Source organism: Manacus vitellinus, unplaced genomic scaffold (genome assembly GCF_001715985.3).
Source record: "Manacus vitellinus isolate BGI_N305 unplaced genomic scaffold, ASM171598v3 scaffold_9_pilon, whole genome shotgun sequence".
Lineage (NCBI taxonomy): Eukaryota > Metazoa > Chordata > Aves > Passeriformes > Pipridae > Manacus > Manacus vitellinus.
Window position 1 is genome coordinate 19,588,561 of NW_021940917.1, and position 18,614 is coordinate 19,607,174.

An 18,614-nucleotide genomic window follows, 5' to 3' on the forward strand; every position below is an offset into this window, starting at 1 on the left:
AGTCACTCAGCAGATGCAGCTGTCCAAACTGTTTTGGAAGATGCAGATCTGTCCTCCCCCAAGCCCATTTAAACAAACTCTTTTTAACTTGCTTTGAAATTTTGCTTGCTTTGTTTGTACTGATATTAACTATTTCTTGTGTCACAGCATGCTGCAAGAGGACTATCACAACAGACATTTTCAAACAAATAAGAAAGGGTGAGATATGAAGGAGCAAGATTCAGGATGGGAACAGTTCCAGGCATGGAGAAAAGCATACAGCAATTGGCAGGACTTTGTTATATGGACTTTACTGTTATTATGTGGTTTCACTGTATTCCCACTACACCGTGCACAGCCTGAACATGTCCAGGCTTGCCATGAGTTTGCCTGCTCCCTGCTTCCCCCGCTCCTCCCCCTTTTGCCCGTGTCCCTATCCTGGTTTGTCGTCCCCCCCCGCCCTCCCCCCCCCCCCCGTCTGTCTCATGCTCCACCCTATGTTCTGGCCCTTTCCCCTCCCGAGCTGATAAAAGACCGGGTGCACGTGTGAATAAAGGACTCTACCTGCATCCCACCTGTGTGTCCCGGACCCGTGTGGTGCCACTGCCCTATCCTCCCCTTTTGGACCACAGCACAGGACCATGGGGTGGACATGAAGGCAATTGAACCCTATAAAAAAGTTATCAGTCATAGGGGTTATCATAGTGATGGGTTAAATGCCATTGTTGAGTTTGCTGTTTGCTTTATGCCTGAAAGCAGCCAGCCTAACTACAGATACCTGATGGACAATCTATTTAAGTATGTAATTGGCACTTTAGAGCTGTTGCTGGCTGAGAACTATGTGATGTTTATCTGAGCGGTGCAACCACACGGAGGAAAATGCGCAGTTTAGGCTGGCTCACAAGTGTCACAAGCAGATAGACAGAAGGTTAAGGAAATCATGTAACATCATTGACACGAGGGTTGGTGTGGGCTCAGCCACCACGTTTTCTCAAACTATTGTGTTCCTAAGGCCTGTCTATTGTACAATAGCGAGGAATATTGCCAAATGCCACCACCACATGAACTGAGCTAGAAGTATACAAATATCTTAGCTGGCAGTTTTTGACGACACAGCCTCAGAGAAGAACTTCTACAATGCAGCCAAAAAGCAGAGTAAGACCTAAAACCCTAAGCAAGCCACGGCAATGCAATGTCACTAGCTTGTTTCTCACAAAGTTACAGAGCCTGCAGCCTGTATCTGCAGTCCATATAGTTATATCATGCTTTGCTTGGTTTAGCTTTTTGTTCTTCTCGAAGTGCACTGCTTTTCAACATTTTTGGTAGAGATTATTTTCTATTCACTACTCTCTCACAGTTATTTCATTGAAATAGAGTTCTTTGTTCTTATACACTTTTCTAACAGCATAAAATATTTACAAGCAGACTGTTAATTTGTAAAAGATAATCACAATGCAAACCTCTACATTTTAAAGGCTTTTGCTACACACATTACACAGCTTATACACTATGCATATTTGGGAAGAGTCTAATGCTGCTGCTTTAAATGATTAAGACCAGATTAAAGCTAAGGATGAGCTCTTTCAGTCTGTGTGTTAAAAAAGCCTCAATTACTTCTGATTGTGCACAAGACAAGGCGTGTTTTGAGACCTTAAACACAAATCTTTGAAAGAGCCCAACAAAGTTAGATGGTTACATTCTTACTGAAAGACAGCGGAAACTTGCCTCAGAATTTCCTGCTGAACTTCACTGAAGCCTCCAGCCGTAAAGTACTATCGATGGAAGTGCCACGGGCTGCTTCCATGAGGACTTGAAACCAGATGTTCATGAAGTCTTAACCACTCTAGGTCTCAGGGAATGCCTTTGACACTGACCACCATCCTGTACTGAGGCTGGTAAGGCAGTGATGAACCATAAAGTTGTTTTCAGGTTTCTCTGGAACAGCCTCTCAAAAGGCTGGGGCTCCAGGTCTTCCAAACTAAATGAGTTTTCCTTCCAGATCCAAGGCAGGGTCAGGTATAAATGGAGATATACCCTTCAGCATGGTCCTGCTGTACCGCATCTCTCCTCTTGGATCTGCAAAAGTGTCCAGAGGTGATAGAAGTGCAGGGTCCCATTAACAGAAAATGGGATATTGTCTCACTTGCTGAACTTCCCAGGGAGAATTCCCAACACAATCCCATGCTGTGGTAGAGCCTGGAAAAAAGGAACTCCATGGGAATCCACTGTGGTTCATTGCTTTCTGAAATGATATGTCTCTGTTTCAGAACTGAAGGATCTCAGCTTAGGTAGTGCATTCACAATGTACACAGATTTACGTAGGTCAGACACAAATTTTTAAATACATTGAAAATAGTAAGCAAAGTTATATGCATTGAAACAGTACGTGAATAAACATTTGTTACGTGTGTATTGTGGGGTCACATTTTAACTATTTTAAATAGCAAACATATATATCCTCTCACAATGGTTATTTACTACTGCTTGCTTAAAATGCGTTGTGAAATGCCACAGTGACAACTGCATACTATCTTTCACTAAACACGAAAAGTTTGAATAACAATGGAAAAAAAAATAAAAATACTGCATTGATATGACACGTTAAAGTTCCTGACAGTTAAAAGTTACTACTTCATTTTAAATATCCCCATTGAAACACATCTATTTGTATAATTAGTCACCTTACACTGTATACTGCAATACAATGTCTAGCATATTGTAAACTTTCACCAAACAATGAATTTTTAGTAAGAAATTGTACAAATATACAGCTATTTATACCACATATATATAAGGCCATTAACATAACAGCAAGATACACATAGAGAACTACAGTCAACATTACAACATATGTAATGAACTCTTCTCCCAGCTGACAATAATCGGGTTCATTTTCCAACCATCAGCAGTCTTTAGTAAATCTAAAGTTTCTAACAGGTTTTAGTGATGTCTTCCAAAATGAGTAAGTGCCAAATACAGTCTCAGCATGCAATGCCATTGTGGTGTGTGATGTCCTTAGATGTACATGGACTCTGTCCTGGCTGTTGGGCAGCATGAAAGGTTTTTTCTGAATCAGGTGCGTTACTGAATGAACACCCAAAACACATGATTGTTGATAAATAAGTCCTCAAAGTTAAATAAGTGGTTAGTGTTTTCCTCTGTGATTTAAGTGCATGAATATTTAAACTTCATGTGTAGTTTAAATCTAAAAGCCATGGAAAAATACTTGTCTTGAGGAGTCCTTTACTTACAGAATTTCCCGTTGTGAAACGGAGATTCATTTTTCTCAGTGATACACGAGGGAACATTCATTGGTGGGAAATCTTCCTTTGGCTTCTGGGTGTTGCTGCTGCTGGATTTGCTTCGACTATGATCTGGTGTGGGCGGAATAGGCAAAGATCTGGCCACCTTGGATTTCACCAGGCAGCCACAAACAAGGCGAAAGAAGGCGCGACGCATTTCCTTACTGGCCAGGGTATAAATGATTGGGTTCATTGCAGAGTTGATGACCGCCAGAGCAATAAACCAGTTGGGTTTGTACAAGATAGAGCACTCCTTGACTCTGCAGGCCACATCGATGAGGAACAGGATGAAGAGTGGAGACCAACAGGCAATGAAGACACTAACGACGATCACGACAGTCCTAAGGAGCGCCATGGAGCGCTCCGAGTTATTGTGGTTGGTGACATTGCGACTGCTGGACTTAACCAGTATGTAGATACGGGCATAAAGGATGACAATGGCAACCAAAATGGCTATGAAGATACTAATGCAGAACACAACATACTTCTTGGAGTACAGAGGCAAAATTGTCGAGCAATCTGGTAAGTTGTTTATACAGTTCCAGCCGAGGATGGGTAAGGCACCCAAGGAAATTGAAATAAGCCAGCAGGTGCCAATGAGAAGGAACACCCTGTACTTTTTATTTGCGTCGTAAGGCCTCATTTTAATCATGGTTAAATGTCGCTCAATAGCTATGGCTAGCAAGCTGAAAGTGGAGGCTCCCAGGGCAACAAACATGCTACCTTCTCTAATGAACCAGATTGTGGAGGATAAGCTCAGAGTCTTCTTCCCAGACATAAGAATGTTTACTTTGTAAACAATCCCAGCTAAAAGATCACAGAGAGCTAGATTGCCAATAAAAAAGTACATGCGGTTGTGAAATTTATGGTTTTTCCATATGGCAATCAACACCATCAAGTTTTCCAGGACTATGAAACTACACAGGATTAGAAATGCAATAGCGGGCAGGTCTATATTACCAGTTGCCTTTTCCCTTGAATTAAGCTTTCCTGTGTAATTATAATGCAGTACAATTAGAGAGTCCATCTCTTCATTTCCTTGAGGGCTGACAAGAGCAAAAGGTGGCATGGTAACTGCTGCCATCATTTGTTCCCTGATGGATGCTGGACTTTTCTTTCCTCAGTATCACGAGAATATAGTTCCAATAATTTTCCACAAGAGGGAGATCAAGCCACGCTCCTCCCAGCACTCCTCTGGGCAGGCGTTGTGTATCCCCAGCTCCAGCAAGCCTTGCATATTAATTCGGGAGAGTGGCTTGCAAACCAGGCTCTGAAAATAAAACCAACAAATGCAACATAAATATCACCATCTTCCCATGTCACCCACTGCTCAAGCTGCAAGATGCACCCAGGAGCCAAGAGAGAGGGATGGTGACTGTGGCAGGAAACTGAGGTAGAACATGGCTGCATGCCTACCGAGGTAGCTGTAGGGTAGGTAAGTCCAGACACATCTTGGCTGCAGAAATAAGAGGGCAATGTACAGAACTGCTCAAAAGAGTTTCCCCCTATGAAATCTCTGGTCCCAGCAAGACCCAGTGTGCACAGCAGACAGCTCACTGATCCTCCAAAAGACCTGAGTGCACATGGTGCTACCAAAACATCACCCAACCCCGCAGCAGCGGGGAAAACTCTCTGCTTTCTAAGCTTGTTCTTGTTCCCCACGCAGACTCGGGGTAGGAAAGATTCTGAGAAAGCTGGTATCAAGTCTTTATGCCAGCATGCGTGTTGCCAATGCCCAAAATAACTTCCCACCCTTAATGGTATAAAATTATGATATTCACAATTGTGAAGATGCACTGAAAGCCAGTCATCATAAAATCAATCCTACTTCCCATTCAAATTAGTTGGATTTCTGCTACCTTTTTAAAAGCAAACATAGCAAGTAATATTTTTATAAGTTTTGTTTTTCTTTATGGTTCACTTCACTTTTTTTTCCCCCATTGCACATGTATACAAGTCATACATTTAAAGTTTTTGTTTGCTTGTTTGTTTGTTTTTAAAAATAAAAAATATTTACACCCAATTTAATTGTCCTTCTCAAAAATTCTGATTTTCTTTAAGTTACAACATAGAATGAACTGCAATGTTTTCCCATGGACTTTGAGGTTCCATTTTTGCAGCAGATCCTTCAAACTTTTTTCCAGTAAATATCAGAAGAGATCTATACAGCTTTGTAAAAATATCAGATGTCAGAAGAACTTACTGTTATACCAAAAATGTAAGAGTTTTGTTGCAGCATAATCCAATGAGAATTGGGGCCCGTGCCCCAAATGTATGCACTGAGGTTGAAAGAACAGCCAATGTTTCAGTTTTCTATGAAAACCAGGATGGGGATGAGGAAAGAACTTGTTTCATCTGAACCAAATTTGTAATTTTTTTTTTTTCTGTGAACGGTAAAAAAATAAGAATTTGTGCTGGATACCAGGACAATTTTCCATTGGCCCATAATTAAGTAGCTTAGTTTGGGGAATCTTTTAAGAGCTAGAGCTCTTAAACCATACCATTTATTTACTCAATGAGCGTTTTCCAAGCGCATTAAAGACACTTTCAAAAGAGAGGTATCAAGGGAAGGGGGGATGGAACTAGATATCTTTAAGGTCCCTTCCAATCAGATCCATTCTATGATTTTATGATCCTATACAGTTTTCTGAAGACCAGAGAAATGTGTGAGCCACTGCCAACCCAGCAGTCTGCTTGGGGCACTTAAAAAGTGAGAAATATATTTTCAAGTGTCTCTCAGGAGGATGAGGGGAGGAGCAAACCACATCCCAGAAGAATGTAAAGGGATTTAAAAGGATGACCCACACCCTATTTTTCTACTCTCTCTTTTTCTGGTTTCCCTCCTTCAGAAAGGACATGATCTGACAAAAGCCTACAGTAAATTGACTTGAATTCTTTAGTACACTCAGGGTGTTTTAAAATTATTTTCTGAGAAAATAACTGGCTATTTACCCATTGTAATTTTCTCACTCTAGTTCACAGTTCCAAACTGTGGTGTCCTTGGTCCTTTTTTACTCTGAAGATGACAGCAACCACCTCATTCATTTCCCAGAAGCTGAACTGGGCCCTCGAGTTGTTAAAACTCTTTTCTGAAACATGGTAACAGTGGAGCTCTCGACAGAACAACTTCACCTCAGCTAAGGTTCAATGTAATTGTAATTCACTCACAATCTGCACACTGTTATCACATAAATTGTCACAGCCTTTCATTGTATTGGCTTATAACAAAATCCCACTGTGTCCATATGAATTGCAAGTGCTTTCCACTGTAAAATAAACAATTACATTTGACTTGAAAAGTGTTTGTTAATAATAGCTCAACCAGCAATACTCACCAGGCTGGCTGATGGTTGCCTGAGAGAATAATATTCCTGATGTTTAGGAGCACCACACATAACAAAATAAATGTTTCTGGAAGTCTTTTTCAAGCCAGTTATCACACTGGTCTATCAAAGGGCAAATACATCTCTTTCTGTGAAGAAAATTATATGCCATACGTAGGAGTTTATCAGCCACAACTCAGCAGATGCAAACTGTCATGACTCTGCTAAAGGCAATGGTGTTGTACCAGTTCCCCTGGCTGAAGGCAAGGACGATGCACTCAATCAGCAGAAACCGTACAGGGGCTCTACCACCTTTTGAAATTGCTTCTCTTAAAATTATTACAGCAAACTTAGTATCACAAAAGTAAGTCTTTGCCTCTGACAGGCTAGTGAGAAGGCAGTGAAGGTTGTAACATTACTATCTGCCAGGACTCTCATGGAATGAGTATCACGCATAAGACACTTGAAAGTTAATATAAATAATAATGCAATAAATTAAAATTTATTCTCTTCTGGCAGCAACATTTCCAAGTAATATCTTTTAGCCATACCCTTCTTATGTATTTCTCCTGCTTTGTAGCCAGTAACTCAGAAAGCACAGTCTCCCTTTAGCAGTTAGAAAAATTGATGTTGGTTTTGCATTACAATAACAAGACAGCAATGGCCAGGTCTGGGATAACCTGTGTCACTGCTTTCTGACAGTACCACAATTTACTCTGCAAAACATGTTTGCCACAGCCACATACTAGCTGCAAAGTATGGACTTCAGTTCGGAATATTTAAAAAATAACCTGAAGAACCTGCCTGTGGCCTGTTGTTTGCCCAGCACTGCCATGGTTAGGTACCTCAGCACCCCGAGCTCTTGAAACCACCGGAAATGAGTTTTATTCCCTCTAAAGCAAGGCAGGGGATCCCTATCGCTCCACCACCAGGTACCACCAGAAAGATAAACTAACCTCTCTGCATTGCAGGGGCAGTCTGGCTATGCTTCCTCACGGGTGTGATGGCTAAAACAGCGACAGCTGCATTACTCAAATAAAGGCAGTGGTACAATGACAAGAACCACAGTCATGTGGAACCACAATCATGTGGAGGGCAAAATTCAGCTGCCTCCTCCAGCTATTTGGCTTCCCTACTCCAAGGGTGGAGAGAGCAGCGGGGGTCAGCCATGAACACCAAGATATCCCCCTCCTGGCTAATCTCCTGGCCCACCCCATGCTTTGGGGTGTCTGCAGTGGTTAATGTGGTCTCCTGCAGAGGTCAAGGATCCCAGCAGGGTCCAGCACCCTTTCAGTTTGGAGCAGGGGCTCTCTAGCATGGCTCATAAACCTAGATCCCACTGGGGTCTGTATGGTCTCTCTGCCACACATGCCATGAATAAAGCATCACTGGGTGGAAGGCCACAATCCCTTAACCTGCCCTATTGCGAGGCACATCTCCACTGCCCTCTCCAGCTCAAACACATAATGGTACAGGCAGAAACTCAGAGTCATACCTCTCACCAGCTCCCCCGGCCTGCAATTTTCCTCTGGGAATGTGTAATTCCCAATGCCAGGAGGCAGCAGGGAACTTGTGATGAGGATGCCAAAACCCTTCAGCAACCATCTCCAGTACATCTCTGCTCTCTGCTTCCAGCAGGCACTCTGGTTAAGAGTTCCACAGGGACCTGAGGGCTTTTACCATCTCATGAGTCACTCTGTACTTTAAATCTAAGAGAAATAAGAAATTTCTGTTCTCAAAAGAGTGAACCAAACTGCTCTCAATTTTCTGAAAGTCAAAGCAACAAGTGAGAACAAAGTGAGAATAGAACTTAACTTTTCACCGCCTACTTTTGCCTGCACAAGAACGTATAATGCTATGCATTCAGTACACTCACTGTAATTTGGCCAGAATTGTATTTTCCTGCTTTCCAAGTGGCCATGAACAGACTCGACCAAAGAAACTGGATGCTCCTTCACCACTACCACACATATTTCAGTTCTCCCTTCTCTGCCGTGTCTTTGGCCACCAAAGAAAATTTTAAAAATGGCAAAGACAATAATACATATCCAAAGCCAAACTTTTTTGTATTTTATGTATTTGTACAGCCTTTGCAATTGAAAAGTAAACGTAATTTATCAGCTAGTCTCATTAACAGAAAAGGCTTTTCAGAACAGCAGCACATTTCAATATACATTTCCACTGAAATTAAGCTGTGCTAGATGCAAATGAAGTTTAGACAATAAACATCTGTTGCAGAACAATGTCTTAGACAACTCAAATAAACGTTAAAAAGATTTTCTATTTAAGCGGATGTGCAGGCAGTTTACAGCCTCAGAAAAACAAATAGTTACTTTTCCTGACTTCTGGCTCTTAGATATCAGTTTGAATTTTGTAATTCCGAATAGCACACATGCACACCCCCATCACTCCCGGCTGGTTTAATTCTTGCACGTTGAAGGGAACTCACTTGGACTTCTTTCCCCGTCTCCCAGCACTCCCGACTTACTCCCCCCGCCTTCAAACTCCGGGATTCCGTTCACAGATTTCCACTACTGCAGCGACCCGAACTTTCTGGAGGTGACAAACATCTTGTCTAAGTCACCCGACGTGTCCGCGGTCTCACAGAGCAATCACCACAGTCCCGGGGCTCCCCCGCGTCCCGTGCCCGCCACCGCGCCCGTACCAGGCACGCCGCGACGGCCGGACCGGCACCGCTCCCGGGGCTCGGCAGGACGGGGACACCTCACCCTCCCTTCGCCGAAGGGGGACGGGCCCCGGCAGGCGGGCGGGGTGCGGCCGGGCCGTCCCGGAGCCCGAGCTGCCGCTCTCGCCGCGCTCGGAGCTCGCGCCGCCGCATCCCACCCCGGGGCTGCGCCGGGAGGACCGAGGGGGGCCGGGCCGGGATGGGATTGGATCGCCCCCGCCCTGCCCGCCGCCAGTCCCGCAGCCTCCCTCCAGGGCACCCCCCGACTGACCGACCCCTCCCCTCCGGGCTTTTCTCCGGCGCGTCCGCCCTTGGGTCCTGCTCCGGCACTCCGCTCCGCCGCCACCGCCGGACAGGCTTCGCTCCCCGCTCCGGCGGCCCCTGCCTGCCCCGTCCCGTCCCGTCCCGCCCCCGCCTCACCCGCCCCCTTGCCGCTCACCGTGCCCCATGCCCGGGGGAGCAGCGCCGATGGATGCCGGAGCTGGATGCTGGCCGGCGGGCTCGGCCGCGGGAGAGCGCGGGGTTCAATTCTTACACGGCGCGAAGGGCAGCCGGGGTGAAAATGTGAGACGGCAGAGCCCGCCGGCGGGTATTTGTAGCGTCCATAACAATGCGTGGTGGAGGGGAGGAAGTTCTGGGTAGGTCTTACTCAGCCCGAGCGATTATCGCGTTCGAGAGAGGTTTTACGTGTATTGCATCTGCCCCTCTGTTTGACCGTTTCCAATAATGAGACCTTCAGAGAGCTCGAATCGAGAGGCACATGGCGAAGCACAAGTGCTTCTGGTTTGACCCAGAGCTGCCGATTACGGCGTGTTTCCTGGTAAGGTACCACTTGACAAAGTTATTGACTGAGTAATAACAACTCAAGGACGGCGATAGGCACGCGGATTGCCCCAGTGACAGGAGCAGCGCTTTGGAAAAGAAGTTGGAACTTGGATCCTGCAACCATCTAATTTAAAATGTACTTGTAAGATGCCAGTGGGTACAGCAAATCTTTCTGCCAAAAGGTTTGCGGTGAGCTGGCAAACAGGAACACTACAACAACCTTGCAAAGCGCAGGCAGGCGTATAGGGTTGCCTACTCGTCCCGCTGCAATCAGTGTTTTTCTTGAGAGCCTCCTGTCTGGACCTGAGCACTGTTGCACTCGGAGTTATGCCGTGGGCTCGGCTTTCAGGTCGCCTGCACTGCTGCTCTGCAGGGGAGAAATGTGCTGCAAGAAAGCAGAACTAGGCTTTTCATAGACAGAAGTTTAAGAGGATGTAGCAGAACAAACTGCTACAGTGACTACTTTTTATCTGCTGAAAAAGAGTAATACAACTCTTCTAGTTTAGGACTTTGATAGGAAATAAGGACTACACAGGGCAAAATGATGGTAAATTTGGTTCAAAGCTGATGGACCCAATGGACATGGCCCCACTTAGCTATGGATAGGACTATACACAATGTTTGATGGTCCTAGCCTTATCTCCTGTCCTCTTCCCTCATGTGCTGTGTGGAAAGCTGCTTTCTTCTGTGGAATACGAGAGGAGTGGAAAACTCCTTCCATGTCACGTAAAAGCACTCACCACTTTTAGGCAAAGGGGAGCCCGGGCCTGTGACTCATTGCTCTCCCATTGCTCAGCAAAGCCTTGTCCTGCAGATTCCCTGAAAACCACCCCACGAAGGTCTGTATTTCTCCTGGTAGCTGCTTGCTACATGCCATCAAGACTCAGTTCTTGTAGAGCAGATGTTTCAGTGAGCAGGTGTTAGCTTAGCTCTGTGTTCTCCTATTATTCTTGTTCTTTTCCATCTTTTTCCTTTGCTGCCTTTTGCCTACTTGGAGAAGGGAGCCAGAAGAAATAGTCATTCTGATCAGACTGTCATAGATGAGGGGACAAGATACTGCCACCAGAAAGATCTTTGGCAGTGGTGCCAGGAGTTGGTAAACTGTGTCCTGCTGCCTGGGATGGTTTTAAAGGGCCTTCCTTAGTTGGTCTTACCACCACCAGCAACCCGCAGGAGCAGCCCACAGCAAGGCCTCACTACAGTACAAGGGACTCACTTCAGAGAGGGGTGTGCATGGCAAATGGTGTATCCGTGGTGAGGACCAGATGTTACCAAAGCAACTGTTGGCAAAAGGCTTTGGGGAGCTCAGCCTCTCTGGCAATAGCTTATGCAACCCACTGGTTCAATTCCAAATGTCACGCAACAGCCAGTGATGCACGCATGGAGAGCTTTCCACGAAGCTCTTGACCTTAAAGGAAATTACATTTTTGTGGCGTAAAGAGATTAATGACTAAGTAAGGCATAGAAAGTAAAGGAGCTGTAATGAATTTTCGTGGCAGCAGAAGGTTAACAGCTCAATTTTCCATGGGCGAGAAGTCTTTTCTGCCCTGGAAATTCCTGAGTGAGTGGGCAAACAGGATGAATAATGGGAAAGCAGCCATTTCTGATGTTATTTGGGGTACTTGACGGTGAAACTAAAACTGAGAACAAGATGTTTCCAATATCTGGAGGTCCAGAGTGACCTGCTGATAAATGCTGTGTTCATTTCCGTGCTGCTGAGTGAAACATAGGAAAAACAGCTCCAATGATAGATCCACAAATCTGCACGGAGTGCTGACACTCAGAAGAGAGGTCTTTGTGGATAGCTCTTAGAAAGCGTCTGACGTTCATTTAACTGTTAAAGTGAAACTGAATTCTAGGAATTATAAAGAAAGGAATAAGGAACAAAATGGAAAACCTGTTTCTGCGAACTTGGCACGTTGAGTACCATGAGTACCTCTGGTTGCTTCCTCTCCTTAAGAGTGCAGTACAACACAAAAAGGCAAAAAAGGCAATGGAATGGCTAGAAAAGTCATCTCTGGAGGGAAAATCCAAGTTGGCTGGGTCTAATTAATGGTCTGAAAAAGGGAAAAACACAACCAACCAAGATGGAATATTTTAAAACACAAGGACACAAATTTCTGGCAATGTACCATTGAATTGTGGAACGCAATCAACAGGAGAGAAAAGGCCATTAAACAAACCACATGAAACCACATGGAGTAAAGGCCTGTCAGTGGCTCTTAAATACAATGAAGGAGCAGTGCAGGGCACAATGGGTGGGAGTCCCAAGCAGGGACTGTGGGTGCCCTGCTCAATTCCAGCTCCAAAGTTTCCATGGGCTGAATCCTTTCTGGGCTGTTTTCTCCTCTGTTGCAATTAAGTATGGTCTTGACTGTGGGGGCAAGCTATGGCACACTTAACAGTGTGTCTGTTGCCCACTTCTGCAGGTATTGAAAAAGGAGACATTCCTGCAGGGGATTTAAAGTGGACATGGCAGAGGAAGAGGCAGCAGAGGGACTCGGAGGGAGATGGCTCAGCCGATGCCATTGGCTCAGCAAATGTCCTGGTGAAGTTACCTGAAGGTCCTGGGCCTCCCAGCACCCTGCAACAGCCCATGGATTTTCCCTCCTGTCGTGGGTTTTACATGGAGAATAGCAGATTAAAGAAAGGGGTTTTTCCTTCCGTGTGTGGTTTTTGGTCCAGGGAAAGCAGTGAATGGTGAGTGCCATTGATACAGAAGGTTTTTCAGCACATGCTTAAAAGTCAAAAAAAGCAGTTAAAGCTACTTCTATTTACAGACAGATAAAATACATAAACATGCAATAAAAGCTGAAGTGTTACCCTCAGATGAAAGATATTGTGGTTTCTCTACAGACAAAACAGTTCATGTTTCAAGATTAATATTATCCTTCTCATGTATTAGTTACAGTTAAGTGCACTTTTTTTCTGGTAACTGTTTAGAGTGTGATAAAGTCTTGGTAATTTCTGTCTTTCAAGATCATGTGATGTTTTATTAATGCATTAGTTATAATTTCTTCGTTCTGACATTCATCCAATGCTTCACAGGTCTGTCATTGATTTCCTGGCCTGGAGTTCCTGAAGTAACCCTTCATCATTTGGAAAACCAGCAATTTATTTTTGACTGTTTTGGTGTGAAAACTAAACAGCAGCAGAGCAATTTTAAAACTAAAAACTCAAAATAATATGATTTTATCTGATTCTATGATAACATATTTTAGCTCTCTACTGTTGCTGAACTATCCTTTTTATATTAACAAGATGTATTATGTATGACTTGTTACATCTAGATGACGAAGCGCTGCAACATATTTTTGTTTGTGACACCATTTTTGTTCCTGTTTCTGTGACTCCAACCTAGTCTTAAGCCAATATTAAATGCAATATTGTTTAAATTAGAAGTCATTACGAGACAAATTTAATTGATATTTTAATTGAATGTAAACATAAAAAACAAAAAAGGAGAAAATTTATTTGGAGTGCTGTTTAATCATAATCTGCAGTGTCCAAAATATGTTTGTTTACTACTTCAAAGAAGGAATCTATCGATCATTGTAAAATATAAAGAGAGGATATTTTGGAACCTTCAAAAACTATGACTTTTTCACATCCTCATGCACTTGTATCTCATGTCTTTGTATTTGCTGTATTCTTTTGCCTGTCTCAACTTTTTTGAAAGATACGTGTTCTCCTTTCTTTGGCAGCAGTAAAGCTGACACACAAACTCTGTAAATCCATCACAGGAATGACTGAGGCCAAGATCTTGAAAACACTGTTACCTCAACATTGCTAACATTTTGTCAATGTAATTTGAATCACGGCATCTCGCAATACATTTGAGTCGATATATTTAAATCTGTTATCCCTGAACAGCAATATTCTGATTCAGAGCACCTTAAAATATTCACACTGCTTCAACCCACCATTTTGGAGTTTGTCTAAGAAATTATCAATAAACACTGTAACAAAACACATACACCTCTTACATTAACACCTACTTTCTGCTCCCTCAGATCATTATTTGGGATGGAACATTTGTCTTTTTTCTAATCTGCATACCAGCTCATCTGAAAACTGTAGCTTTGTATGTGCTTTCTTCTTCGTCTTCTTTTCTGTAACTGCCATGGTGTTTTTGAGAGGTACAGTCTTGTACTTATCATGTGTAAATACAACATATACCCATAGGACATATCTCAGCTGCATGTTTTATATTAACTGCTGGGATCACGTGCTTAGCTGAGCTGAACTCTGTCTGCCTCTGCAAGTGACACCTTCCCCTAGGGATAAAGGGGCAGGTGCTCAGAGCACGGCCAGATATTTGTTGTTAACATCAAGACTGACTCAGCTCAAGGTACAGCCCTGTGCAGATTGCACATGCTAGAAGAGAGATAGCTGTTATCACAGCACTTCCAGCCAGACATGATGTAAAAAGTGAAATTGCAGAGAAACAAGAAGGGGAAATGAGTTCAGTCCGACAGCTCCTTGGGTTTCCCCATCTGCATCCTGCAGCTCAACACTCCAGACATGAAGATTGTACGCCTACATCACTGTCTGAAGGCTTGTCCCTCCTTTCTTTTCCACGCATTATTCCCATCCTCCCCTCGTAGTTGTGGTCTCCCCCTGTGCACTGAGCCTCAGGGCACCAGAGGGAGATGCCCAGGGTGACCTGAGCAGCTCACAGGGGTGCCATTGCTGCCCAACAACGTCCGTCACCCAGAGATCCAGCAGAGCTCCTGCTGCCAGGGCTGCCTCCATGCCACCCATCCTGGCAATGGGAGCTTCTGCACCCCCCAGAAAGAGCAGGCAGAGCATGGCAGAGGCACAGTGCCCACTGCCAAGCCTGTGGGCACAGCAGCATGCACACCATCCCAAGGGGAGTGCTACACCTCCCTGGGGCAGTGTTAGGTGATGGGAATGCAAACATGCCCTTTGGAGCAGACTGACCCTTTCTGTTTGTCTTTTAGTGAAACCAATAGAAAAGGCTGAAAGAATGAAAAAAACCCTAAACTCTCAGCAAAGGCGGCGAAAAACTTTGAAGAGAAAAATAGCAAACTGTAGGTGATCTGATTGAACTCCCTCTAAACTAGCCAAAGACTGTTGCATGACTAAAAATTAAAATAAGTTTGAGGGGTTTGAATGGATTTTACAGTGAAGAACCAAATTTTTATTAATAGAAAAGTTAAGGAAGCAGAGGCTAAGCATATGTTATCAAATGGAGATGCATGCATAGAATCATAGAATGGTGATGGTTGGCAGGGGCCTTAAAGATCAAGTAGTTCCTACCCCTCCTGCTACAGGCAAGGACACCTTCCCCTAGACCAGGTTAGTCAGAGCACCATCCAGCCTGGTCTTGAGCACCTCCAGGAGTGGGAAATCCACAGCCTCTCTGGGCAACCTGTTCCAGTGCCTCACCTCCCTCACAGTAAAGAATTTCTTCCTAATATCTAATCCAAACCTGCCCTCGTTCAGCTTAAAGCTATTCCCCCACGTCCTTGGGAAAAGTCCTCTCCAGCCTTCTTGTATGCCCCCCTTTTGGCATTGAAAGGCTGCTGGAAGTGCTGCCCAGAGCCTTCCCTCTCCAGGCTGAACAGTCACAGCTCTCACAGCCTGATCTTCTGGAATGGTGCTCCAGGCCTGTGACCAGCTCAGTGTCTCTCCTCCGGACTCGTTCCAACAGGTCAAGGTCTGTCTTGTGCTGGGGGCCCCAGGCTCAGACACAGCACTCCAGTGGGGGTCTCGTGGGGTCTCACAAGAGCAGAGTAATGGGGGGAACCACCTCCCTCAGCCTGCTGGTCGAGCTTCTTTTGGATTTCTGGGCTGCAAGTGCAAATGCTGAGTCATAGTGAGCTTCTTGTTCACCGACATATTGAAGTCTTTCTTGGAAATCTGCAACTGTGTGGGAGTCTTGAAGGCCTGAGGCAAGCCAAAAAGAAAAAAAGAAAACAAAACCCCCAAAAAACCATCAGGAAAAAAAGTATTTACAAATTGGGCTCTTCAGACATCTTGCTGAAAGTGGACCTCTTTTGGGACAGCAAAGAAGCACAAAGCAAGGTTTTCCCCTGAGTATGTGCTGATACAATGCTTTTATAATGCTGGAAGAATGAACTTTTTTTCACTATGATGCTTGATGTGCTGTATTTAGCTGTCACGATTCTGGGGACACTGACTTTCTGGCCCTGCTGAGGTAAGCTGGAGCTATTGCAGCCCTGTTGTCTTATCAAGCATTTTGCTGGAAGTTGTTTCCACCTCCATAAAGAGAGACTACACCTTGGTCTTTTGCTTTCAATTGTTGGCCATCACGTTGTGCTCTGGGCTGAAAAGCGCCGTGGGTTCAGGTGGGTTTAACATCAGCCCTGCTGTCTCCTTTGTAAGGTATACCATACCTCAAGCAGGCATGATAAGCTGTGATTATGGGGTCTTTAATGTCTGGAAACCTGAAGAGGGGCCACCTTAGTGTGGCCAAGCCCTCACCTGCAGGTCTGATCAGGGGCCACAGCAGGGGCTGGTTACAGGGTCATCATTACTCTTTGTAAAGACAGGGAACAGCAGGAGATGGGGCTGGAGATGTGCCCCTACAATGATCAGTGCTCCCAGGCCCCCAACACTGAATCATCTCTGCTGAGCTCAGGAAGGGTAGTGAGTCAGAACTCCATGGTATGCCTTGCTTTGAAACAGCCGTGACTCTGTCCCACGTCAGGTTTACTCAGTTAACAAGGGACCTTCCTGCTGATTGAGCTCCATCTAAATGTCTCCAAATTCTCTTAAAGCCTGTTCTGGAAAATGCAATCCAAGTTGTGTTTTGAGGCTCACCAGCAGCACGCAGGGACTGCATGGCCAGTTGCATCTTGGCTGCTACCAGCTTGGGCAAGTCACTGCTGACAAAGCATGTCAGGAACTAAGCAGGAAACTCACAGTGGGATGTATGGAACTCAGCTGTGGAAACCTAATACCTGTTCCATTAGCAGAACAAATAAACAGAGATCTAAATTGGATCTAAACTGTCCAGGTAAGAGTGGGTGAGAAAGAAAGAGGCTGTTAAGGGTCTTTATGTCTGCAGAGCAGTTGCAGCATAGCTGCCTGCAGGCAGCCTGGGTTAAGGCTACCTACACCTTCTGCTAAGACCTGCTTGGGAAGACCAGACCCTGATAGAAAACACACATTCCTTCATAAGCCAGTTTGCATATTCCACAGCGGGTATGGGACACTGCCACAGGGGGAAAGCCCTTCAAAGAGAGGCCACTATTTGTATTAGTAGGATGCTGGGCTAAAGTCTATACCTAGTCTGAGTGTAAAGGCATTTCATTCTAGGCACTGAAATTTTAGCCGTCTCTGCTGTGAGAAATTTATATGCTGAGAATGATTGTAAGGAAAGAAAAGAGAAGTGGCAGAGAGGAGGCGAAGAATTAAGACTTAAAAGAGATAATGGACCTGATTTTGAAATCCATTTAGTAATTCTGACTCTTAAAAGAGCTGAGAGGGGTTGAGAGTGCCCAGAAATGTTAAAAATCAGGTATATGTATTGACTTTATAGTAATGACTCAACATTATGAAAAAAGTAGAAAACAAGCACTGTTCAGAAGAGAATGCCTGACCAGTCACAGCAGCCCCTTAATGTTCTTGTGTCCTGCTCCTTTTGACATCTGTTTCCCTTTATACAGAAGATAAATTCCTCCCATACCACATAGCATTCTTGAGGAGTACTATTACTTGCTGAAACAAGAAGTTCCCCAGAAGCGCTGGGGTTCCCCCAGTGCTGTGTTTGTGAATCAGACTTTAAGAGCTATTTAGGAGCCAGTGGATGGCATGTTTGTTGTTGTTTCATGCAATATGATGGCTGAAGTGTCACAGTAAGCCTCTATGTAAATAATACCCAGATGGCAATAAGGCCTGCAGGCCAGACTGAGGATCACTTGTCATGTCACTGAAGGGAGTGAGATTACTGGTGAAAGAAGACCTGAAGTTGAGCGAGCCTGCCAGACACCTTCACCATATCCACATGATGCTATCCATACTAGCACACAGAGTAAGTTGTTGTAAAGGTTTCAGTAAGTTTTTCAGTGTTCCTCTTGAAAAGGTCTGTGTGGTGTGAGGCAGTGCTGTGTGGTAACACCCCCACTGTCTCAGCCAGATACTGGCAGCCTCATTGCTAGTCTGGGGTGGGACACTCCTCGGTCACTGGCTCTGCTAAGTAACATCCTTGGTGACACCCTACCACCTTCTCTGTCCTGTCTGTGACATTCTCAGGGTCATAACTCAAGGTCATGTCCTTTCTGCATGCTATACACTTGTCATTTATCTCATTATCTTCTTTTGCACTAAGCCACTTCCTGGAGCTGCTGTAGCACTTCCCGATCGTTTTTGCCAGGAGGGCACCAGTAAATTTAATGGCTGGACTCTGTTAGCAGAGATCTTTGTCACCAGCCTTTGGTTAGGTCTGTTGTCTGTGTCATTTTCTTTCACCCATCACCTACCAATTAATGCAAACATGGTGAAATGCTG

The 18,614-nt window shown here is 44.6% G+C and overlaps 1 protein-coding gene across 3 annotated transcripts; it reads right to left on the reverse strand.

Moving 5' to 3' along the window:
- Window positions 1–461: 461 nt before the first annotated feature.
- On the reverse strand, window positions 462–9,220 carry S1PR3 (sphingosine-1-phosphate receptor 3). 3 transcript variants are annotated; one of them, XM_018086220.1, is made up of 2 exons: window positions 9,054–9,220; window positions 462–4,551 (listed from the first exon to the last, which is right to left on the reverse strand). In XM_018086220.1, exon 2 carries the CDS (start codon window positions 4,366–4,368, stop codon window positions 3,223–3,225), a length of 1,146 nt encoding a protein of 381 aa, XP_017941709.1. In that variant the 5' UTR covers window positions 4,369–4,551; window positions 9,054–9,220; the 3' UTR covers window positions 462–3,222. The 3 variants fall into 3 exon arrangements, 2 of the variants coding, with proteins under 2 accessions (XP_017941709.1, XP_017941708.1); XM_018086219.1 differs by lacking the exon at window positions 9,054–9,220 and adding an exon at window positions 8,100–8,159; XR_003916412.1 differs by lacking the exon at window positions 462–4,551 and adding an exon at window positions 8,183–8,313.
- Between the last annotated feature and the right edge of the window lie 9,394 nt (window positions 9,221–18,614).